General features: G+C 39.6%; 3 protein-coding genes across 6 annotated transcripts; 1 reads left to right on the top strand and 2 right to left on the bottom strand.

The window, feature by feature from the left end:
• Nucleotides 1-2,917: 2,917 nt before the first annotated feature.
• LOC122661476 (putative S-adenosyl-L-methionine-dependent methyltransferase Mflv_5023) lies at nucleotides 2,918-23,666 on the top strand. Its single transcript, XM_043856879.1, is given in 5 exon segments — nucleotides 2,918-2,921; nucleotides 6,672-6,676; nucleotides 22,107-22,492; nucleotides 22,891-23,274; nucleotides 23,277-23,666. Coding segments are annotated over 3 exon segments (1,011 nt in total). The 5' UTR covers nucleotides 2,918-2,921; nucleotides 6,672-6,676; nucleotide 22,107; the 3' UTR covers nucleotides 23,519-23,666.
• Nucleotides 3,923-4,780, bottom strand: LOC122661837. The gene is made up of 2 exons (XM_043857347.1): nucleotides 4,400-4,780; nucleotides 3,923-4,315 (listed from the first exon to the last, which is right to left on the bottom strand). Exons 1-2 carry the CDS (start codon nucleotides 4,778-4,780, stop codon nucleotides 3,923-3,925), a joined length of 774 nt encoding a protein of 257 aa, XP_043713282.1.
• Nucleotides 8,730-15,468, bottom strand: LOC122661475 (DUF21 domain-containing protein At1g47330-like). Of its 4 annotated transcripts, XM_043856876.1 has the most exons (12): nucleotides 15,196-15,448; nucleotides 14,615-14,696; nucleotides 14,438-14,521; nucleotides 14,228-14,341; nucleotides 13,972-14,058; nucleotides 13,604-13,743; nucleotides 13,426-13,513; nucleotides 12,060-12,133; nucleotides 11,181-11,374; nucleotides 9,973-10,163; nucleotides 9,411-9,457; nucleotides 8,730-9,245 (listed from the first exon to the last, which is right to left on the bottom strand). In XM_043856876.1, the coding sequence occupies exons 1-12, from the start codon at nucleotides 15,366-15,368 to the stop codon at nucleotides 9,128-9,130; spliced, it is 1,392 nt and encodes a 463-aa protein (XP_043712811.1). In that variant the 5' UTR covers nucleotides 15,369-15,448; the 3' UTR covers nucleotides 8,730-9,127. The 4 variants fall into 4 exon arrangements, 3 of the variants coding, with proteins under 3 accessions (XP_043712811.1, XP_043712812.1, XP_043712813.1); XR_006332893.1 differs by lacking the exons at nucleotides 8,730-9,245; nucleotides 11,181-11,374 and having other exon boundaries at nucleotides 9,410-9,457; nucleotides 15,196-15,466; XM_043856877.1 differs by lacking the exons at nucleotides 8,730-9,245; nucleotides 9,411-9,457; nucleotides 9,973-10,163 and having other exon boundaries at nucleotides 11,181-11,328; nucleotides 15,196-15,466.
• Nucleotides 23,667-25,198: the final 1,532 nt, after the last annotated feature.

Raw genomic sequence — 25,198 nt, 5'->3', positions numbered from 1 at the left:
ACTGTCTTTAAATAATTTTCTTTTGAGTTTTAGAGGAATATATGGTTCGAAGTTATAAAAGGAGCAGTGCGAGACGCAAAGTCCAGATCTCTGTGACTACATTGCAACCCTATTACTTGTATAAATCACACATATATCCCTGCTCAAAGAATAGGTCAAAACTTTACCAACGACACAACACTTTGGACGCACCCCTCCAATTTATCCACCATATTATTCTTTATGCAACATCATCCTTTAATTCTCCTTCTTTATTTATGATAGAATTTAGATACCTAAAATTTTCACTTTGCAATCTCTTTATCATCAATTGTCGTTACTGTAAGATTTCAATATTGTTTGAAATTCTTCTACACCAATTTGGTGTTTTGAAGTGTTGTATTTATAAGTATTTCTACACTTGGTTTACACGTAACTGTAGATCACAGGATAAGGATATCCTTTAGAAGGTTAGTTACAGTAGATGAGATAACGACTAAGAAGTTTCTTCAGTGGAAGAGTCCTTGCGTTTCTCAGTGATGGAGTCCTTGTGTGAGTCATCCTGTGATGTTGAAGGTGTTACGTTTACATACCCCCTCAAGCGCAACGGGAGTTCTTGAAATGTGAGCTTGTCCCGAAGTAGCTTGAATCTCGAGTGAGATAGCGGCTTTGTCATTACATCCGTCGTCTGATCCTGAGTGCATAGGAATCGAACGTCCAGGAGTTTCCTGGATACCTGATCTCAAACGAAATGATAGTCTATCTTCACATGCTTCGTCTGGGCATGAAGAACAGGGTTGGCAGCCAAGTATGTTGCTCCAATATTATCACATCAAATTAAGGGTAGATGTGGTAAAGGACACCCCAAATCACGGAGTAGGTACTGCAGCCAAAGTAATTCTGAAGCTGTATTGGCGATACCTTTGTATTCAGACTCCGTACTAGAGCGTGCAACAGTTGGTTGCTTCTTGGAGCTCCATGAAATAATGTTGGGACCAAGGTAGATGCAAAAACCACTTTTTGATTTACGATCATCAGGGCAACCGGCCCAGTCAGCATCCGTGAATGCTGTGAGTTCAAAGTTGGAAACCGGCTTTATGGATATACCATAGTGAGTGGTGCCCTTGATGTAGCGTAGGATGCATTTGACAGCCATCCAGTGGTTTAAGGTTGGACTGTGCATGAACTGACAGACCTGATTAACACAAAAGGATAGATCTGGTCTTGTTAATGTAAGATACTGAAGGGCCCCAACCGTGCTTCTGTATAGAGTAGCATCTGGAAAGGCTGGACCAGTGTCTTTTGTGAGTTTGGTTCCTAATGGTGCCATTGGTGTGACACATGCTTTGCAATCTACCATGTCCATTCTTTGCAGCAACTCAAGGGCATATTTCGACTGAGTAAGGAGAATGCCACTTGGTGAATGATGAGCCTCGATGCCAAGAAAATAGTTCAAGCGTCTCAAATCGGTAATGGCAAATTCTCTGCCCAGTTTGGAGAGTAAAGAGGATACACCAGTGGGTTCATTACCAGTTATGATAATGTCATCAACATAAACGAGCAGTAGTATCACTTTGGTGCCATTAGTTTGCACAAACAACGAAGAATCAGATTTGGAAGTCTTGAAGCCAATACTCAATAAGTAGGAACTGAGGCGAGAATACCTAGCACGTGGTACCTGTTTCAGGCCATACAAGGCCTTACGAAGATGACAAACATGGTTTGGATGGCGCTAATCAGTAAAGCCTTGTGGCTGAATCATAAATACATCCTCAGAGAGAGTACCATTGAGGAAGGCATTTTGAATGTCTAACTGACGAATGGGCCATCCATATGTGACTGCAAGAGATAAGACCACACGGATGGTTGTATGTTTAACCACTGGACTAAATGTTTCACCATAGTCAAAGCCAGGTTCCTGAGTGAACCCCTTGGCCACCAATCGGGCCTTGTACCGATCAACAGTACCATCAGACTTGGTTTTTATTCTGTAAACCCATTTGTACCCAACCACGTTCATCTTAGGGTTGTACGGAACCAAATCCCAAGTCCCATTTTGTACCAATGCATTAAACTCAAGTACCATTCCTGTCCTCCACCGAGAATCCCTATTGGCAGATGTGAAGCATGTGGGTTCAATTGGTATGGAAGAACTGGTTTGCAAATCGGTTGAGTAAACCCGCGGCTTGTGAATATTGTTCTTGGATCTGGTTTGCATAGGGTGGGTGGGTTGTTTATGAGGTGATGGTGTTGGTGATGGTGGTGGCTAAGAAGAAGGAAGATTAGGTATAAGAGTGCTGGAAGCAGACAAGAGAGGCCGATTAGAGTTGGCCGGTGGTGGTTGAGCAGGACCAGGTGGCGATGGCATGGCTAATGATGGCTGGGTTATCAGGGAGGGCGTATGAGATGGGTGTAACGCCCCCCGGGTGGAACAAGTTAATGGTAATTGCAGAATAACAGGTTTGGACGTGGTTTGTGTAGGTGATGGAGAAGAGTTGTAACCCACAAACGGAATATGTTGCTCATTAAACACAACATGCCTTGAGATATAGATTCTGCCGGTTGGAATATGTAAGCATTGGTACCCTTTGTGTTGAATTGAATATCCCAAAAAAACACATTGGAGGGACCTATTATCAAGCTTGTGTTTTTGATAAGGCCGTAACCAAGGATAGCAAGCACTGCCAAATACACGCATCATGGAATAGTCAGGCACTTGTTGAAACAGTTTCTCATATGGAGATGAATTTTGAAGCACTGGTGTAGGCATTCGGTTAAGTAAAAAGACCGTTGTGCGAAAGGCATGATCCCAATATGATTTGGGAAAATGTGCCCGATGGAGAAGTGCAAGTCCCGAATCTACTATGTGCCTGTGCTTCCGTTCCACTATTCCATTTTGTTCCTGTGTATGAGGACAAGAATAACGGTGGAGAATGCCATTAGTGTGTAAAAAATTCTTAAATTTTTGAAATTCTCCCCCACCTTCAGATTGAAAACTCTTGATAGTGGTACAAAAATATTTTTCCACCTATGTTTTAAAGGAAATAAAAACTGAAAGAGCCTCAGATTTAGAAGTGAGTGGAAAAATCCAAGTGTAACAACTATAGTCATCGACAAATGAGATATAATATTTAAAACCAGAGACAGTAGGCACTGGAGATGGTCCCCACAAATCAGAATGAATTAATTGTAATGGTGCAGTACAACGAGTAAAAGAAGATTTAAACGGCAAACGGTGAGATTTGCATAAAGTGCAAGATTCACAAAAATTAAAAGAAGAAATCTTTTGTGCTACAGGTAAGGCATTCTTTTTAATAATGGAGTCAACCAAGCGACGAGCAGGATGACCAAATCGTTCATGCCATAACTGAGCAGGTACGCGTTCCCCAATATTCGCAGTAGGAGAACCAGATTTGTTGGAAAAATTGGAGCAGACAATAGAAGAGACAGAATTAGTTGAAGCAGATGCACCAGTGAGGACATAAAGACCATTTTTACTCTGGCCGCGTAGAAGGATGCTCCCCAAGTATGGATCCTTAACACAACAAAAATCAGAGTGAAACTAAAAAATACAGTTATTGTCTTTTGTAAATTGAGAAACAGAGAGAAGATTTTTTGTTATGTTAGGAACATAAAAAATATTATTGAGAGAAAAGGAAGACACAGGTGTACTTAATATAGATGAACCAGTATGAGAGATTTTCAAACCTGAACCATTGGCTACCCGAACCTAATAGGTTCCATTGTATGCTGATGGAATAGACAAGTTTGCCATATCTGCTGTGAGATGGTGAGTCGCACCAGAATCCGGATACCAGGCATCATCATTGGATGATTGAGAAGGAGCGGCAAACATAGCTGTAGGATTACCCTGTTTATGAGTTATATTCGGGTTGAAGTGTTGATAACACTGAAGAGCCGAGTGCCCAGTTGCAGAACAGACTTAACAGATCAAGCGTTGGCGATAACCATGAAAATCAGAATTGTATCGCCCACAACCTCTGCCATGACCTCTTCCCCTACCACGATTCACAGGGTGAGGGGCAATGTTGGTTTCTTTGACAGCCACATTTGCATTGGGAGTGGCTGGAACAACCTCTGTAGTCCTACTTTGGAGAATAACTTCCTGGTTGGTAAGAATACCAAGAAAATCATCCAAAGCTATTGGTTCAAGTCTGGACATGATAGAGGTAACAAAACCATCATACTCAGGTCCAAGGCCATGTAGAAGACTGAGAACCATTTGGCGGTTAGAGACGGGTTGCACTGCCGCGGCAAGATGAGCGGCTATGGATTTAGCCTTTTGGACATACTCAGCAATGGAAAGAGATCCTTTCTTCAATGATCGAAGCTAAAACTCAAGTTGCATCACTCTAACCTGAGAGTGAGAAGAAAAATGCTTGGCAAGGGTAGTCCAGACCTCATGGGAAGTGTTGAGGCCAATAACCAGAGAGAAGACCGATTCTGCAAGAGTGGAGAGAAGGCAGCAAAGTAACATCTGATCTTGCTGCTGCCAAGTGATATATTCTGGGTTCGGTGTTGCCGACTGTGGAGTGTTAGGATCAGCAACATTGGGAACACCAGGCACCGTCGATGATGGACAACGAAAGGAGCCATCAATATATTGGAGATACCGATGAAGGCGGAATAATGGCAAGAATTGCGCACGCCATAACAAGTAGTTATTCTGATCCAATTTGATCTGAAGGATATGAGATATGTTACCTCCAAAACCAAAGGGAGTGGAGGCTGAAATAGTTGCAGGCGTGGTAGCCAACGTGGAAGAGGAGCCCGTAGCCATGACTGAGAACAAAAGAGAAAGCCGAGAGGAGAGAAACTAGGATCGAAAAATGCTAAGAACTTAGCGGGCGACTGATACCATGTAAGATTTCAATATTGTTTGAAATTCTTCTACATCAATTTGGTGTTTTGAAGTGTTGTATTTATAAGTATTTTTACACTTGGTTTACACGTAACTGTAGATCACAGGATAAGGATAACCTTTAGAAGGTTAGTTATAGTAGATGAGATAACGACTAAGAAGTTTCTTCAATGGAAGAGTCCTTGCATTTCTCAGTGATAGAGTCCTTGTGTGAGTCATCCTGTGATGTTGAAGGTGTTACGTTTACAGTTACCTCCCTTTGTTGTTACTAAATTTACACACCTTGCAGTGCTTATCTTAAAACCTTTTGATTCTAAGATTCATGTCCATATTTCTAACTTTGCATTCATCCCCACTTTTATTTGATCCACCATGTTGCGTCAAAAAATCGTACAGGGGTCCCTCGAGTGCCGTCACTTGCAAAAGGACCAAGGTGATAAAGGAGAACCGGCGTGGCTCCGGCCTAGGACTCTCCGATGCCTAAGTTAGATTCTGCTGAGCAAACAGATGAGTGAATAGAATTCAAGATAGCTTGATGGGGTAGAATACCTTCCCTTTTATAGTGGAGTATGGCGGTGTGGAGAGTCCCAGTTGATGATGAGTAATCCTTCGTAGTTGATGGAGTCCCTGGATAGCAGGGTTTTTCATTGGTTGTTTGTATCTCGTTGGGTGGTAGAGTTCCACTTGGGTTGGTGTCCCTTGTAGATAGATGTTGATACGTTGTTAGATGAAGTGTTTGCACCCGTCTTGGGTTGTGCGGTGATAGAGTCCAGGTGACGGTGTAGCTCTTGTTGATGACGGTGGTACAGAGTCCAGGTGACGGTGTACCTCTTGTTGATGACGATGGTAGTATCTTGGTCTAGGTCCGTGGAGGGTGGTCGTTTGGTCTGCACCCATAGAGGGCCGTGCGGTTTGCGCCTGCAGTTGGTCTTTCGTTGGCCCGACCTTGGTCCACCTCCTTGGGCCATGGACACGTGGCGACCTCCAGTTGGTTGGTGTGAATTTGGGTTTATCACACCAAAATAATATCATCAACAACAAAGTATGTGTACCAGAGGATTTGATCTTGAATGTCTCTAGTCAATTCATCTATGATTGACATAAACAAAGATTGGCTTATAACTGATCCTTGATGTATGCCAATTGTAATTGGGAATTCACTACCCTCCTCTCCACACCCCCCCCCTCCGTTCTTACAGTAGTCAATGCGCCAGTATACATGTTTTTAACTGTGTCCACATATTTACTGGAACACTTTTCTTCTTTGATACTTGTAAATGGACCGTTTAGGAAAGGCTTCCTAAATGCCCTAAAATCTTCCACATGACAGATCAAATTTTGTAAACATATATCCCTCAAGTCTCCCTACTCATAAGTCTCAAGGTTCAGCCTAAACATAGTTTGCAAAAAAATATGGCTATGAAAAATCTAGGACTCTGAGAGAGTACACAATAGTTATCGAAGTATCATACATATGCATAAACATACATGAGAATGCATACCAATATATGAGAGGATATTTGATTGATTTAAGTTGTGATTGGTATGCATTCTTGGAATGCATTTTAGGTCGATTTTGCATTCTTGAAAAGTTAAAAATAGTTTTTTTTTTTTTTCCCGTACGAGAAAGCGAAATCGACTTAGAATGCATTCCAAGAATGCATATCAAACACAACCTTAGACTATGAAGTTCGACACCGCTAATCAAGAGTCAAAACAATGTTCCCTCTATCCAACAGTTAAGACTTTCCTCATCATCTGTCCACATGGCACAATGAGAGTGGACTATTTATGAAGTCCCTAAAAAGAGCCAGAGTACAGTAGTTTTTCCCTTAAAATTTTCTACCTGCAGTGTATGTTGGAATTGCATTCTATAGGATTATTTGCAGTTTCTTGTAGGCACAAGGCAACCAACAGGGGGTGAAACAACTATACCCCCAATCGGTGTTCCAAAGAACATTTTAGGTGACCCTCTCTTATTGTAAATTTCCAAATTTCGTTACACGAAGGTTGGACTCATTTTTTTTCTTCGTCTACGATGAAGAGGGAATCTTTTCATCCACCATTTTTGATAGTTTTTTTTTTTTTTTGGTAGAACCACTTTTGGTAGTTGGATTAGTGCAAAAGGCATTTTTGACCTTTTCTTTTCTTTTATTTGGAAGAACATTTCGCATAAAAGAGTAATTATGAAAATACAGTGGTGGAATTCTCTTCACTCGCGATGAAAAAAAACTTTCTCTAATTTGAGCCGTCAAATAATCCTACGTTCAAAGATAACCTTTTTTGTTCTCTACGAGATTTCACTATAAAGTTTTACTCAAGCCCATGGATGCTCACTTTCAGTCTCGTTGAATCGGTCTGGTAGTTCAATTGGTTAGAACATGAGTTTGTGTCTCACCATGATCATTAATTATATTAAATAAGTTTCGAGGTGAATTATTATTGTCACAAAGGTCTGCTATTTTTCCAATGTCACAAGGAATCTATTCTGTAACGTCGATAGATGTTGTGTTCATTCTAAACATTGGGTCGAAGGATATCGTCTAGATTAGCCACATGTCAAATTTTAAAATCTAATTTAATCGAATAACCTGTTTCGTTTTTGCACACATCATGTGTAATGTCCATGCATGTATACCAATATTCTAGATATTATTGTGCATTTTCCCAACTCTTGACTAGGAATTGACAGTTTCGATTAGAAAAAAACATACAAATGAATAGCTCAAATTTATCTTGTGATTTTTAGAAACATCACCTTCTACTATTAAATGGATAATTATCATTCAAATTATTAAATTAATATGAAGAACTCTAAGACAATCATTAGTATTACACTATGTTCCATTAAGTTTTCCATCTTGTATTTCAAAACCAAAGGGAGTTGGTGTGGCACGCATATTCCCCTAACACTGGTATCATGGGGAACTCTCCAATTATTTTTTTGATGGAAGTAACAATAAGGATTTGGACCAAGTTTCTCTTCACTCATGGTGGAGGACTTCTTTCACCATGGGCATTGGTACCATCAGATGGTCATAGAGGCGGACAGTTTTGCCTTGGGGCAAGTTTGGCCATGTCGGCCCGAACCTGTCCTGGCCCGCCCTGAGCCCAAACAGGGCTTGGACTGAGATATTTGACCCTGAGGGCGGGTCAGGATTGAAAATTTCTGGCCTTGAGTCAGGGTCGGGTTGGGCTAGGGTTGAGGGCTCGAGCTAAGCTTGGCCCGGCCCAACCTGACCCTAATTTAAGCTATACTTTAAAATATATATTGATATAATATATATATATTATTTACCAAAAAAAAGATATAATATATACATTATAAACTTTAAATGTCACCTACATTTTTTTATATAATAGATTATATATGAAGGCAATAAGTGACATAATACATTTTGTTATAATGTTATTTTATGTAAAATTAATAATGCTCTCCCTAGCCCATTCCAGCCCATGTATTTCTTTTCCCCTCCCCATGATCAGGACCAATCAAGGTCAGCCCGGCTCGACCCTAAGGATGGGTCAGTGTTTGATTTTTCTGGCCCTGAATCAGGGTCGGATCGAACTTGGGCCCAGCTAAGGGAACTTATGGTTGGGCTAGGATTTTATAAAGCCCGGCCCAACCCGACCCTGTTGCAGCCCTAGTTTCGCCTTCAGCAATAGTGGGTAGGAATAATGATGACCTAAAAGTCCAATCATAAGATCACTTCACTTGTGGTGAAGGAATTCTTCCTTCCCCAATTGTAAAGGAAAACTTTCGCCCTAGAAATTTCTCACATGATTCTCAAATTCGAGAGATGGCCAGAAAGGCATATGAATCAATACTGTAGCCCTTTTTTTTTAGTGGAAAGAAGATTTAAAGTAGATTCTCTGATAATAACTGTTCTTTCTTCTCATTACTTATAATTTGGTAAACAACTATTATTATTAAAACATAAAAGATGTTCACAATACGTACATCAAATTGTGATAGCAACACAAGCATCTATCTAAGCATACATCGAGCACCCTTCCCTCATGCCAAAACAGGAGGCCTATAAGAACAAATTGCAATACCCATCCACTTTGTTACCCAATATTATATGGCATACTAAATTCCAAAAAACACTCAGTGGTCCCTTTGCCCGTCTCTTTCAAAACCATGAAGATGGGCTGTCATTGGTGAGCTTGCTATAAAATTTCCAGTAGAGACTGAAAGCACTGGTGTGGGTACTGGAGCCACCAGCATAGGTGAGGTAAGGGAATGCTAAGGGGCATAGTTGCTCACAAAGATTGGGCTGTTGGCATAGATGTGCAGGCAATTGATGCTAAAGCAGTATCAGGATCTGAAGATGCTACATTTGGCACTTTTCCTAGTGATGCTTGCATGTTCACCTTTATCCTGTGTTTCCATGAACAATCAGTCCTGTAGGTATCTAGTATAGATGCTCAAATGAAACCCACAATCTGAAGTTTCTAACAGATACCATCCTCTTTAATATTTGCAGGGATCATTCAAGAGATGTCAACCACAGAAATACAGATTAAAATTACAAAATATCCGTACCTGTTGTGAATGTCAATGTATTCATCAGTTTCATCCAATATCTCCTCCTGACACGAAAAAATTCTTGAGGTCAGCATGGATCATCCAAACTAATAGGAGAGAACAAAAATTCCATGTTAATTATATTCTCATGCTATTTCACGCGGGGGGGGGGGGGAGAGAGGGAGATGGGGAGAACATAGATAATTTAAGCTGAATACGATCCAAAGCACAAAAATATAAAGAATCATTGTTGCTTATCACATAAGTGTGTGCGTCTGAATATATATAGGGACAGAACTAGTGAACAAGGAAATAGAGTGCAAGGATCATGACACATTTCGAATACAATAAGGGACTCAATAATCATTCATCTTGTCTTCTAGTAACATGAGAGCTACGAAGTGTCAATTAGGGTTCTAGTAGGAATAAATGTTAATAGGTTCCAAGTGTAATCAAACGTGTTGTACTTGAACTGATGCCCTTTTTTGTAAGGGTTATTATCCCAAAGTTGAACAAATTCATGTTAAATTCCTTACTTTAAGTTACACAAATGAAGTGAATTTTCATATTTTGAGGTTACCTGTAGAAGTTCTTCAATCACGTCCTCCATAGCAATCACACCAACAACCTCTTGATTGGGTGGGACATCTGGAAAGGGAGCATTAACAAGATCCAGAATGCAATGTGAACAACCTCTATGCCCCTTTTTTAAGACTGGAATAGTTGCAGGACGATTTGTTAACTTCTGATCCCCATCCTTCCTGGCTACACCTGGTTAAGAATCACATGAATCTGGTTTAGCTCCTACAATTTGGGACTGAGTAGTAGGGCCTAACTATTCTTGCTCTGCAACTTCAAAAGCAAATCATTTTCTATAATTCAAGGGAGCAATGTATTGAATCAACAAGGGAAGGCATTTATTATAGATATCCCAGTATTGATCATGACCTGTCTATAACCATAAATAACAACAAAACTAGAACACAGTTTAGAGGTCTCTTAGAAGGTGAGGCTTAAATGCTGACACTGTTGTATAGAAAATCACAGCATGCGCATGTATATATACAATATATATACACATATAACAATAGTTAGGTAAGAGAATGATTTTGTTTGAGGAACAAGAAGAATGAGGAAAAAGTACAAATAAGAGTTTCATAGAAGGAGATAATGTTTTTGTTTGAAGAAGAGTAAGGAAAAAGTGCAAATAATAGTTCCATAGACTGGTAAAAAGACTCATTAATAATGGAAAATCAGCTTAAAAATCAGGATGCCAAAAGAGAAACAAAGAATGGTCTGGACAGAAGATCAATTCTCTGCTGTACTTGTCTCACAAAGAATGGTCTGGATATTGAACCTAACATTCCATAGGGTTGCCTTAATGAGATTTTCTAGACCACAAGTTGAGTCGGCCGAGTGAAAAAGTCCATTCCAGTTTTACTTAATATTACTGTCCCTCTCTAAGCAGCTATAAAATTAGAGATTGGATGATTTCTGTTCTTGTGACCAGACCAATTATTGAAAAAGAATAACTCCTGACATCCAGTAAATGTTTTTTTTGTCCCAATTGACCTTCATATTGTCATGTACATTTCACAGCCATGAAGGGCATTCTTTCCGTCTAATCTTGGACTTGGTATAGAAAGAAAATTCCAGGCTGAGAATATGGCATCATAGTAACCAAAACCTATCCCTAAGAAATGCTAACTTGGAGTATTTTCATATCAGTGTTCTACTAATCAATTATCAATAAGGTGAACACCAACTAAATTTTTCAATCACACTTACCTTCATTTAACGTTGTCGCATCAGGTGGGGCACTCTGCTTCCTATTTTTCATCTTGCTCTCCTTATTTTGCACCACTTTACTTTTCTTCGGTGTCTCTTTTGTCTCATTAAGATGCTTCACTACAACAGCTATGTGGCTGTGACCCTTCTGAAATTCATTCAGAATATCATAAAGGGGCATATTTTCTGAAACCCTGAAGAATGGACAATGAATCAAGGCAAAGGAATAAACCAGCTTATTAAGTATGCAGCAGTGGTACAATCATTTTTCAACTCACCATTCAATGAAATAGACCCACTGTTGCTCTTCCCCTTCCCCAACAGCCAAGAAAAAAATACATCTACCATTTACAATTGAGTTTTTTTTTGGGAAGGGGGGGGGGGACAATTTTACAATTGAGATCCTAACACCCAAAAAAGAAAAATCAGTGACAACTAGTAAGAACTAAATGTTCCACAAGAAGCCGTGAGCTGCTCAAGCATCCTGCTGAGCTTGTTAAAAAGATCCGACGTAAGAATTACCAACCTTGTCATGGATATGGTAGGTGTGACAAGTTCAAAAGGAGGGAAAATGAAAAAGTCAAATTGTTAAATGGCTGCCGTGCTCAGAAAAGGGTAAAGTTAAAATTCTCAGGTAAACAGGACGTTTCCCTCACATACTATGGTGGCATAAATACTATATACAACACACTTGATCATTTAATTGTCCAATTCCACTCGTACAGAATCACAATTGGCTGAGATTCAGCAGACAAAACTCAGTTGTGGAAATTGCTAGTAATGCATGATAGATTCTTTCTACAGAAAGCAAAATATTAGATGGTAGAACAACTAATGGTTATAATAGTGAGGCGAAAAGCACTGAAACTTCATTCTCACCTTGGAATTCTTCTTATGAGCATTTTCCTCAAAGGAACTGCATCTTTTGGATCAACTGTCAACAAATTTTTTACCTGCAATGTAGTAAACTAGATGTGAGATAAGAGAAGGGCAGAGAGAAGAAAAAATCATTCAATATGACATCATGGAAAGTTGGAAACTAAAATGAAACCCAGAAAAGATAATTTATAAAGGGGAGTGTTTGAATGGCACCTCTATAGGTGTGTTTAGAACTTGACACTTTCATTTAATTGCCCCTTGTCTGATTACCAAAAGCAATCAACACAGTTTTTTTCAATGAGGTTAAATCTGCCATTTCACTTAGGAATTGCATTAAATGTCGCATTAAATGACTTTCAACTTTTTGCAGAACCCCTTTTTACCCCTGCATTAAGTACTGCATTAAATAATTTTTGGGAATAAAATAAAGGGGCAAAAAGTAAGGTTACAAATCTATTGACACCTTAGGGGTGTGAATAAGAAAATCCCTTTATAAAGTTGATTGACAATGTATGCTTGATGAAAGGTTTCAACCATATCACAAGCTCTTGACCAACTCAATCTGGTCAAACCCATAAAATCAATAAATTTCTATTGACTGCAGAGACAAGTCCAATGTAACTTGCGCTTGAATCTATATCAGAATCTTGAAAATGGTACCAACATCAACTCAAACAAAGGAAGAGTCACTTATTAAATGGATCTCCCAGAAACCATCATCAGATAGCATATTAAAGTAAGGGAAGCAAACAGACAACTTAAAGTTTATAATGTACCCTTTTTATCAGTTGAAAGGAGATCCTACAAAAGACTCCAGGCGGTAACAGACTGGACTTAAGAGTTCACGGATAGACAGAAACTATCAAAGGTCTACCAGACAAGGAAAAGGGAAAAAAAATTCCAAAAAAAAAAACACACCAAATTCTTGCTAAAGTACTCCCAGCAACTTCTCAGGATAACCACCCAACAATTTAGATGTTCGAATGAAATAATGAAATCGTGGATATGACCAAACTTGAGACTAATGCATCTTTTCCTGTCTTTCCATAAAACTTCTTTCCATGGTCAGATAGAGACAGTATTCATTGACTCAGGAAAGACATTGAGAAGTCTCTCAAGGTCACATATGTACATAAGAGAAATCAAGTTATGGTCCATCCAGTCACTCCCAAAATGCCAAGAGGAAATGAGTATAACGATATATACCAGAGATTATACACCGAACCAAATGATACATTATATGTGAAGTATTTTAGATTGCTTGAGTGCTTGATAATTGAGGACACTATTTAAACTGAGATTCCAGCTAACAGCGGTCCACACACACACATAAATATATGAGAGAGAGAGAGAGAGAGAGAATTACCAGAATTACTCCAATTATATTACTTGGATTCCCCGTGTATATAGGGACTCGACTATGACCCTTTGTCATTATCATATTCAATGTCTCCCTGAGGGGAAGCAAAAACATAAGCTTAAAAATTTTAAAAGGGAAAATAATTAAAATGGTAAATGGACTTGAAAGGGAATTGCAAACCCACAAATCAAGGGTATCATCCACATCCAGCAAGAACGCTTTAGAAATGGGAGTCATAGCATCTTTTGCAGTCTTTTCTGTCAATTCAAGAGCACCGGCAATGATGGTAGTCTCATCATGTGTTAGGTCTCCACCTTTTCCAGCCTAGTCAACATAACATACTACTTAATGTTACATTCCCCCACAGTCAAAAGAAAGAAAAGAACAGGATGCAGAAGATCCAAGCACACAAGGTCAATTGGTTTTGTAACATACATCTATGACTGAAATTTAAAGCAGTCTTCAAAGTGAATAATGATTAAAACAACAAATTAACTCTCTCCATAGTCCATACAATATTTACATGTTATAATTTGAAGCTGAGTAAAGTACCTCATTCCCATGAAAGTCCACAAATGTCTTAAGCTCTGCTCTTCGTAAAAGGACAGCATGGCCCTCACCCAACATCCAATCCAGAAACTGCATTACATAAAAAATAAATAAATACAAAACCCAACAGCAATAGTAAAACTGACAGAGTTATCATAATTATTTGACTCATAGTTGTCATAGATAACTAATCCGATCAGTGAAGAAGAGAGGACACATATCATCCACATATAAATCCATTAACTAAATACTAGCATACCTTACTAATTGGGTAAGCAACAGGGAAGAACAGCAAAAGAAGGACACGGACAAAGGGGGCCAACTTTGCTCCCACCGCCATGCCATAACGCGTACAGATTGCCTGTGGCAGTATCTGTCATATAATAACACAAAAAGATTAGAACTCAACTGACCATGCACAAGTAGGAACTCAAAAAACACAACAAAACCAAGTTTGACAATTGAGAACCTCTCCAAACATGAGGATCAAAGTCACAGATATCACTATTGCTGCCCAAGGAGGTACAAGCGCATCCATGAAAATAGGAAGAGCCTAAGAAAGCGGCCAACTAACAACAGTCAAAAGAACAACCCATCGATTGAAAATACTGCAACAACATAGAAAGAATTCACAAAATATTCACACCTCCATTGCCAAGGAGTTCCCAATCAACAGCGTACATAGCAAGAGATGTTGTCTCTTAACCACCGGAAATATTTTTTCTGCAAGAAACCCATCACCATCTGCATTAAAAGGAGGTCTTTCTCTCCACACACAAAACATGGCAGGAAAAAGAATGGAGTTCCAATGTTACAACAATTTAAACAGAATAAATTTAATTTCATAAAGGGAGCAATTCAAGCATCTTAAAACATAGCCCATCTAGTTCATTTTTATTTTTACCAAGGTCCCTCAACACTGTGGCTGATACCTTGGCAAGGAAGGCCTTGTCACTGGAGTGTTTATGTATAGCCGTAGTGATTCTCCGGGCCTAGGTTGCTTGCTATTTTGCACTGGTGCCTGAGAGAGGTCATCCTTGGGTATCCACTCCATGGTTAGTCAATCTTTGTAAGAAAGACACCGTGAGTTCTTCACTCCCTACTGAATAAATTATCGTTTACCAAAACATAGCCCATCTGTTCAGGGCTTCGAGATTTTTTTGATGTCAGGGAATGGGAAGAGAGTGAAGAGAAAAGAGGAGAAGAAGAAGAAAAAGAGTACTTGCGTAGATGCGGTCCTTAGGACGGCCAGACTTGCTGAGGACTTCGAGGTCGACAAGGCCAAGAGACATGAGACCAAGGGTGAGTCCCGCCATCAGACCAGCGAAGCACACCAACCCTACTATCACTAACAAGTACAGAGCGAACTTCGAATCGCAACACTTTACAACCTCTGCCATTTCTTGCGCTCTAGTTCAATTAATGAATTTGATAGAACGATACCTATTTCCTTGTTATTCCTCCCTTCTTCGCTACTTCCTTTCTCATCGACGATTCAGTTCTCAATTTCTCTCTCTCTCTCTCTGTCGACTTGCTTTGCTTTTTTATAATGGTTTCTCTGCAAAATCCTAATTCATGCATTCACTTCCTTTGTTTTCTTGTGTATTAAGCGGTTCTTCGATCAATTTTGGTTTGATCATCAGAGAGAAGAATGGTATAATGGTATACCGTCAGCTTGATGACCGTATCAACACATTTCCTCTTTTTGCTTCACATCCGAAAATGTCCGCATATGCCAAAGGTCTTTTTTTTTTTTTTTTTTTTTTGGGGTTTTCAACAAAAGATCACGATTATGGTGATACCTAACAGTTCACGACCTAACCTTTTGAGTAGGGATGTAAGCGAATCGAATTCGGTCGGATAGTGGCATTATCATATTCGTATTCGATTATATTCAGACGGATTCGGATAATATTCTATCGGTTTTTGGACGAATTCGAATAATTTTCGGATAGTGATTTTTTGAATACATGTTCTCCTAAATGGATATGAATACGGATCAAATACAATTTTTCAACTACCTGTTGACATATTTACCCTTTTTATGATGAGGGCTAGGGTTGAGACTTGAGAGTTCAATAAATGCTCTTTCTTCTACTCTTCTTAGTCTTTTATTCTCTTACATTTCTTACTTTTGATTTTTTAATAGATATGTAATTCCATGTATCACATTGTATAAAACAATATATATAAACCAATAGCAAATCTAGAAAAAGAATCACATTATCTTAACTTATAAATTTATAAAATTAAGATAACAAAATCCAATAAGGTAACTTAAAAGGATAAACAAACACAGAGTTATATTTCAGATATTTTATTACCGTCGGACTGCTAAACGAATCGGATAATAATCAGTCGGATAGGGGGATTATCATATTCGTATCCGATTAGTTTCGGACGAATTCGAATTCTCCTAAACGGATACGAACGCGGATCGAATACGGATTTACGAATATCCATTTACATCCCTACTTTTGAGACTCTGCTATAATTTTTTTTGGGGGGTAGAAACTCGCTATAAATTAATGTTCTGTGAATTGTGTAAAGGACTTATAAAGTCGTAAAAAATTCTGCTAATACAGTGCGGTAGATTCAAGGATATAAACGGATAGAATTAGCATATTCGTATCCGATTATATTCGAACGGTTTCGGATAATATTTTATTAGTTGGATCAAATACGAATTTTCGACTATCTATTGACATCTTTACCACTTTATTGATGAGGGTTAGAGTTGAGACTTGAGATTTCAACAACTACCCTTTCTTCTACTCTTCTTATTCTTTGATTTTCTTACGTTACATAAAACAATATATATATAACCAATAGAAAATCTAGAAAAAGAATCACATTATCTTAACTTATAAAATTATAACAATAAGAAAATAAAATTCAATAAGATAACTTAATCAGCTAGATAAACACAAAGATATATTTCAGACATTTTATTACCATTGTATTGCTAAATGAATCAGATAATAATCGGTCAGATATAGAGATTATCATATTCATCTCCGATTAGTTTTCGAACAAATTCTAATTCTCCTAAACGAATACAAACATAGATCGAATACAAATTTTCGAATATCCGTTGACATCCTTAAGTGAATTCTCGATCCCTCGCTCTTTTGAGTCAACAGGGTATTTGCTTCATTGAATGTTCCTTCCTTTATGTAATCATAATTTATGACTATCTTCACCTATCCATGCAAGGGAATGTTTTGAGTTCTCTCATAAATAGTTAAGCTAAAAATTTAGGGGAGAGTTTTTTGTATGGGGGCATGGTGATTTAACATTATGATTGGGCTTTCGACGCTATGAATATAAAATATATTTTATTTGTCGAATTAAAGGTCAAATCCTATGGTAGACGGTAGACCAGAAAAATTTCTCTTCACCATTGGTGATGGGGAAACTACTTCCAAAAGTTTAAGTAATGAAACAGAAATTACCATGATGCTCGATGGGAAGCTTAAGTCTTAATAAGGCCCTTATGTTGGTTTTGGCTCTCTTCCTCCTTTCCATGGTTCGTGATCTCAGTATCGGTTGAATCGGATTGGATCAGGATCGGATCGGTTGATATGGATAAGGATCACCCAAACTTGGGCAAATATGACACTTTTGTCCCTATTTTCTTATAAATAAAAAAAACTAATTTTTTACATTTTTATCCCTGTCCGTACAATGGGTTCGAATCGGTATCGGGATTGGTCTTGACCGATACCAATTCGATCTGATCAAACTCGACCGATCCAATCCGATACCTCAAACCATGCTCCTTTCGCTCTTGTCTGAAATTTTCAAGGGGGGAAAGTTTTCGTCCACCCATGAAGCAGGGTTCAGCCACCATCTAGGGGATCTTAACTACTCCCCCATTTAGGACGGGGTTGAAAATGCCCATAAGGTTCCATCCAATCACATTCGAACCCTACCCTATAGGTGAAAGAAAGTCCCTTCATAGTGCGTGAAGGAAACCGTGATCCATTTTCAAAAAGTCATGATGGTCATGGATCACACAATATTCCCCCCTCATACAATCCAAGGCAAAGAGTTTGAATACTTTAGTGTGGTTTTTAAAGGTTGGTGATTTATGTTTTTATTTTTTATTTTTATGTGAAAGTAATTTATTTAGTAGAAAAGAGAGATGTCATCAGTTACATCGCTTTGTTGACAATGATTATGTGTTGTGTGCTAACTGGTGTGCAATTGAGAAGTCAAGTCTAGATTTTTTATAGATACAATCATTATCAAATTTGAAAAGTAGAGTTTTAATGTTAAATAAAATCGTAAAAAGCTGTCATGGCCATGGATGTTCCGTCGGATGAGAGAGCCATTTGACTAGATTTATTGAATCAGTCCAAATCTCTATTCTTCTTCTTCCCAGTGAAATTGCATTTTGGATTCCTTGTTCGATTCCTCTTGCTTGTGCTTCCTGTGCTGAACCTGTGCAACCAAAATCTATTTTTGCAGACATGAGTTAATATTTAGAGAAAATTGTCACTGCCTAGCCCTCGATACCTGATTTTTCATCATGGCTGCCATCCGTGATGATAATATCAATATTAGCATCAGCTTGGCTGTAGTAAAATTCTATTGTAGGAAGTATAACATCTTTGTCTGTCCTCTCTGTGTCATTCATGTGGGGGGGTGTATAATTGAGAATATTTAGGTCTCTCTCCCATTTTTTGATATTGTTGATGACATTGATTGGATGTACATTACGTCTTGGAAAAGCACTTGGTTTCTTGCTTGCCATATGAAGTAGCCTGTGATGCAAGTCACATTGAGGACAATATTCCTTTGTTATTTTGTGTAAGCCTTATTGAAAGAAGGTCAGAAGAAGATCCTTTAGGTCTGTTGATCTTAGAAATTTTGTCCGAAGTCCTAACGATCATGCCACCTAGATTCTTTTTGAAAATTCACAAGAAAAAAATAGATGCCAATCTGTTTCATCAGCAAGCTTGCAGAGGGGGCAAAGAGAATCAGAGTTACAGAATTTTTGGATTCTCATTTGGGTAGGTATTCCCTTTTTAATGGCACGCCACGCAAATAGTTTGAATTTGGGGTGTGATTTGAGATTCCAAATGGCTTTCCAGATGTCTGGTTCATAAGGGCTTTGGTGGTTGAGGAATTGAGCTGCTGACCTAGTTGTGAATTTGCCAGATTTATTATGGGTTGTGATGAGGAAATCATGGTGTGGTTGGATGGGAAGGGGGATGTTGGTGATGGCTCGAGCAGTAGTTGTCGGGAAAATTGTGTAGATAAGTGGTTGATTCCAAGTTTGACTGATTATAAGATCAGCAACTTTGTGGTAAGATGGATGTGGGGTAATGTGACCAGGGATGTAGTGGTTTGGTAGTGTTGAGATCCAAGGGGATCCCCAAATAGGGGTGTGCTTTCTATCACCAATCTTCCAACAGCAAAATTGTCGCAGGTCATTTAAAATGGAGCAGATACCCTTCCAAACCCAGGAAAGATTTTTCTTGGTTTTGGTATGGCAATCCAAAAGGGAATTGTTTGAAAAAATTTTTGCTTTCAAGGTTTGAATCCATAGTGGTTCGGTCATGAGTTGCCACCCCAGTTTCATCAATAAGGCTTTGTTGTGGATTTTGGTTGGACGGAGTCCAAGACCACCCGATTGTTTAGGTGAGCAAATAGATCTCCAAGAAATCAAGGATAGGTTTTTCTGTTTCATGCTTTTTCCTTTCCAAAATTTAGCATTTATTGAGTCCAGTTGGTTGCAGATTGTGTTAGGGAAGGAGAAGCAAGACATCATAAAGGATGGGATGGAATTGAGGACCAATTTGATGAGAATAGTTCTGCTTACTTGTGAGAGTAGATGGCTACGCCAACAGGTGAGTTTGGAGTGCACCCTGGAGACTATGTACTTGAGGCTTGAGGTTTTGGAGTTGGTTGGGAGAATTGGTGTTCCTAAATATTTTGCATTTAATTCTAAGTCCCTGATCCCAAGCTGGTTTTTAATGGCTGTCCTTTGAGCTCTAGGGATGTTACCACTAAAGTACACGCTACTCTTTGCCAAGTTGATTTGTTGGTCTGAAAGGTCCTCAAATAGTACAATGATGGATTGGAGGGTGGAGATGTCTTCAGGAGTGGAGCGACAAAACAAAAGAGTGTCGTCAGCAAAGAAAAGGTGTGTGATCTCAGGTGCACCTCTGAAAATTTTATGCCCTTGAACATATTTAGTTCCCTGTAAGTATGAATGAGTCTGGAGAAGCATTCCATAACTGTGATAAACAGATAAGGGCTTAGGGGGCATCCCCATCGGAGTCCCCTAGAAGGGTCAAAACTATTGAAGCAGCTACCCTGGATTTTGAAGGAGAAGGTGCAATTTAGCAGTTTGCAGATGAGGTCACACCAATGTTCAAAAAATCCTAGGAAAACGAATATTACTCTAATGAGTCCCCATTCAGTTCTGTCATAAGCATTGGACATGTCTAGCTTAAGGGCAATGTATCTAGTGGCTCCTTTCTTTTTCTTTTTCAAGTAGTTGAAAATTTCATATGCAATGATGATGTTGTCACTAATTTGTCTTCCCTTGACAAAGGCAGATTGGTGGGGTGAGATGAAGGAGTCGAGTAGAGGTTTTAGGCAGAGAGCCAAGATTTTGGTGATGATCTTGTAGGAGACATTGCAAAACCTGATAGGCCGAAAATCTTCTACAAAGCAAGCATTGACTTTTTTTGGGATGAGTGTAATGAGTGTGTTGTTGATGCCTGGTGGGAGATATTGGGATTCAAAGAAGTCATGAATCAACTTGACCACAACATTCTTCATAGTATCCCAGTGTAATTGATAGAAGTAGGCAGGGAATCCATCCATCCCTAGGGCTTTGAAGGCCCCATGCTAAAGACAGCAGTTCGGATTTCCTCCTCAGAGGGTGTAAAGGCAAGGTGTTGGGCCTAAGTTTGGGAGATACATGGGTTGAATAAAGAGGAGATAAAATCCGGGTCAAGAGGGTTGGGGGAAGATTAGATTTGTTGAAAGTATATACCAAACTTATGGGCCAGTAGTAGTGGATCACTGATTTTTTCTCTTTTCATTGTTACCATTACAGTCCTCCGATCTTTTCTCTCCCTTTCCTTTATAAAACCCCTTCTCTGTGTATTGTATTCAAATCCATAGGAGTTGTTTCTACCCAAAAAAAATAAAAAAAATCGATAGGAGTTGACACAAATCCTCTACAGCGCGCTGCCTGTAGCGGCCTATGCGGTCCAGACAGAACGCCATGCGTAATGTTCGCTTTACCCCTACTCGGGCAAGGCGCTCAGGCAGGGGTAAGGTTGACATTGCGTGCGGCGCACTGTCTGGGCCGCACAGGCCGCTACGGGCAGCATGTCGTAGAAGATCACAATCCCAAACACATTGTCCTTGCCCTTGTCTGACTTCTAGGATAGAGAATGTACAGCCACAGGAGGCAGGACAAAATTTTCCAGCAAACCAAGCAGTAATCGCAAGCATCAAAATGGAATCCCACTCTGATTAAAAGGGTATTTTGAAATAGGGAGAATGTTCTCTGTGCCGCAACACAACCTGTGCACGGGGGCAGGGTGGTCATTGCGCCCACCCCCATGTGCCTGGGCATAGGCTGCGCTGCGGCATAGAGAACAACCTCCCTTTGAAATAATACTAAAACCTAAGCGGGTATTTGTGAACCCATAGGGAAAGAGAGAAATCCATTTCAGCGTCTGCAATTATAGGCAACACGAAAATTCGTGCTGTTGTAGGGAAATTTTTTCCCGGGAGGCTTGTTGGTTTTGGCTCTTATTGCCTTCTTTTGGCCCCTTTCTCTTGAATTGCTCTTGTAATTTTATTTTTTTTGGTAAAGATTGCTCTTGTAATTTTCAGTTGAAAGGAACTAAGAGGTTGACAACTGATACTGAAAAAGTCATGAAAGTCATGGATCACCTAATACCTCCCCTTATCTATCCTGGTGAAGAGCTTGGATACGTTAGTGGGTGTTTTTCAAACGTTGGTTATGTGTGGCTCTCTTTCCTTATCTCCTTCCATTTCTCTACAAAACCCTTCTCTCAATTAATCCATGGGAGTTGGAGAATTGGAGAGTTGGGGCATTTACCTTCTCCAATCTCCATCCTCTCATTGGCTTCTCAGTCAAGCATGTCCAGGAAAGAGAATGGACAACCACAGGAGGACTTGGCACGCCCTGAGCTGCAGCTCTCAGACTTGCTGTTATCAGATACAGTTAGAGAACTCCATGAAACCATCAACAATGAATGGGACTCCCTCCAACGCACTGCATGCCAGACGGCAGCAGGAAGAGCCTTGTGGAAGCATGTGACCCATGACCCACTTGCAGAGGTACTTGCTGGAGAGACTTACCTGAAAAACCTCCATGAGAAGATGACAAGAGATCGACTCAACAGTGCCCGTGAAGTTTCTGGAGTCATTCTTGCTGTCCGAACCCTTTGGTTTGATGCAAAGCTTGAAGCAGCTCTCAACTCTTTTACTGGTGGAGATGCCCAGGTTGTTCTACTGGGTGCAGGTTTGTAGTTGCTCTGTTATAACCTCCCTCACTCATTGCATTCTACTATTTGAGAAGCTAGCATGACAGGTCCTACATGTAGCTTTGTTTCTTTCTGGCTAGACCTCTTCCCTGCCTTTTTGTGGTGCCCAGAAGTCATAGAACACATAGTACAGGTGCAGAGAACAGTCTCCCTGCAATTTTTTTTTTTAATCTTCATTGGATAGTGTTGAGCTTACATGCTTAAAGCGGAAGTAAAAATCTCACATCGGATATGAGTAGAACAATGTGGAGACTTATAGGTACTTAGGCACCCTCTCTTTAATGGCTAGTTTTTAAAGATGAGTTCTACCCAAGTCCTAAGAAGTGGACTCCAACCAAGGTTTGTATCTAATATTCAAAGTACTGTTAACTTGTAGGCATGGTTGCTAGGGCATACCGTTTGAACTGCTTCAAAGGAATCAACATTTTTGAGGTTGATTTCCCTGAGCTGCTGCACATGAAAGCCACTCTTCTACAAGAAGCCTTGGGATCCACCAATGAACATGAACAACTGAAGATGATAGCTAAATCTCTAACCAGAGTAGCTGCTGATATCAGAGAAGATGACTGGTCTGAAAAGCTTCAAAGATCTGGTTTCATTCCTGAGAACAATACAGTATGGATTCTAGAAGGGATCCTTTATTACCTCTCCCACCCCCAAGCATTGCAGGTACTGAAAACCATAGCAGAGAACTGCACTTTGATTCACACAGTCCTCCTTGCTGACTTCATGAACAAATCCTCCACCACACTCTCCCAATCTACTTCCACTTCTATAGTGACTGGCCTGAACATCTTTTGCCATCTCTTGGATTTTCTGATGTGAAGGTTTCACAGATTGGAGACCCAGATGCCAATTTTGGCCTCACGCATGACCCCTTAAATCTATTCAACAAGATCCGCAACCTGCCCAGGTCAGTCCAAACCCACCCAGAGGATGGAACACCATGTAACCGCCTCTACTTGGTGCAGGCCACAGGCTCACCCAGCCATAGCATTCCATAGAAGGTCAACAACTTATAAATAAAGACACCACACATGAGTTCAAAGGTAATTAATTGTAGCAATATCAAATGTATTCCTTAAGGTAGAGAAGTATATATAACGGACATTTTCTATTTCTTGGACCAGCTTCACAGCTTGGCTAATTGAAGTATACATCAGCTTGCTATCTTCATTGGTTTACAATATATTTAGTTTTTCCTCTGGAAAAATAGTCTTAGACATCTATGAGCAGGGTCTTCGGTATTGGTATTTGTATCTGTACAGACACCGGGCCGGATCGGACCATTTTGTCCTCCAAAATACCGGTACCTTGGTGTTTTTGGACCATTTTACTTTCTGTACTGATATCACAAATACGGTTTCGATATTGTATCAGTATCAAATACCAGCACTACCAATACAAATTGGTTGATACAATACCGATACCTTGAACCGTGTCTACGAGTCCATGATCCCAGCAACTCACATCTGGTTTAGCTTTCCAACTTTAATAAGATGGGCCTGACTCTCAGACCCACCCCTAAGTCTGAATTGACATCCAGACTGGTTGAAAGCTATAGTAGCTAAAAGCACTATTTAAAAAAAAGGAGAAGGTTGAGTATGCCGCCAAGTCTCCGTAAGCAAATGGCACACACCAATCACAAGGGTAGACACAAGAAGACAAAAGGGTCTTTTCCAAAAGGAGAGAAAAGAGGATGACACATGCTGGCACCCACTAGCCTTTTCCCTTTAAATGCATGGGAGGATATTTTCTGTTGTAAAAGTTGATCTGTAGCTACCCTGGAATGGTTAAGAATAACAGGAATTGCATATTTTGCAGACATGTCAATGTGCTGACTGTGATTCACATTAAACTATGAGAGGAGCAAGTTTCGTTTTTAATTGCCCATTGTCTTATTCCCAAACATATTTAAGGTAGAGAGAAGAAGAAAACTATCTAGTCATGTAGCCATGCACCAGCGCAAGGCCAATGAGAATGCACGCAAGGGCATTAACATGAATAGGATTTTCAGTTTCAAGGGGGAGGGAGATAATTTCACACACTCCTGTATCTGGACGTAGGGACCAGGTAGCGTTCTTTTTCCCTTAAAATAATTAAGAAGTGACTTATCATGATTTTATTACTAAAAATTGTCATTATCTTGCATACTTTTTCAAATATAGATGTGAAATAACGGAATTTACCATCAATGGGAAATATGTGTTACACACAAAGGGCAAAAAAGTAAGGTTAGAACAAGATTTTTCCAATAAAGAAAATTATTGCTCCACACAATTGTATAGGATCCAGTTTTTCATCACCAAATCTTTTAATCCACAAGATCTGGTGATTGGATGGGACTCCTAGAATAAAACTAAGAGCATTTCAATTTTTTTACAATAGAGGAGCAGAAGGAATAATGACACTCCAATGCTTAGATAGACGAAGGTTAAGTTGAAGCAGTGCTGAAACTGAAGCCATTTGTGTGTAGACGGGTCTGTTACCCTCCATGACTACATTGCAGAGCACCACCCGAAAGAGGAAGTTAGGCCTTTCACAATCATATGGAGCCGGATTATAAGGTGCCTTCAATAGCTAAAGAAGTTTCTTTTCTTTTTTCTTTTTATATTTTGGGGTTGGGGGGTGGGGACTAAGGAAGAGGGTAAAGATTGAAGAGTCAGTGGATGTTAGGACTGTCC

The sequence above is a fragment of the Telopea speciosissima genome, chromosome 5 (genome assembly GCF_018873765.1).
Source record: "Telopea speciosissima isolate NSW1024214 ecotype Mountain lineage chromosome 5, Tspe_v1, whole genome shotgun sequence".
Classification (NCBI taxonomy): Eukaryota; Viridiplantae; Streptophyta; class Magnoliopsida; order Proteales; family Proteaceae; genus Telopea; species Telopea speciosissima.
This window is presented reverse-complemented; position numbering and strand designations above follow the sequence as displayed.

Coding starts and splice junctions, on each gene's coding strand:
- LOC122661475 (XM_043856876.1), bottom strand. CDS start 15,368: ATGGCAGAGGTTGTAAAGTGTTGCGATTCGAAGTTCGCTCTGTACTTG. Junction 14,342..14,437: donor TGATCCTCATGTTTGGAGAG/GTTCTCAATTGT, acceptor ATTATATGACAG/ATACTGCCACAGGCAATCTG. Junction 11,375..12,059: donor CTCATAAGAAGAATTCCAAG/GTGAGAATGAAG, acceptor TCCATTCTTCAG/GGTTTCAGAAAATATGCCCC.
- LOC122661837 (XM_043857347.1), bottom strand. CDS start 4,780: ATGGCTACGGGCTCCTCTTCCACGTTGGCTACCACGCCTGCAACTATT. Junction 4,316..4,399: donor GCCTCAACACTTCCCATGAG/GTCTGGACTACC, acceptor CGATCATTGAAG/AAAGGATCTCTTTCCATTGC.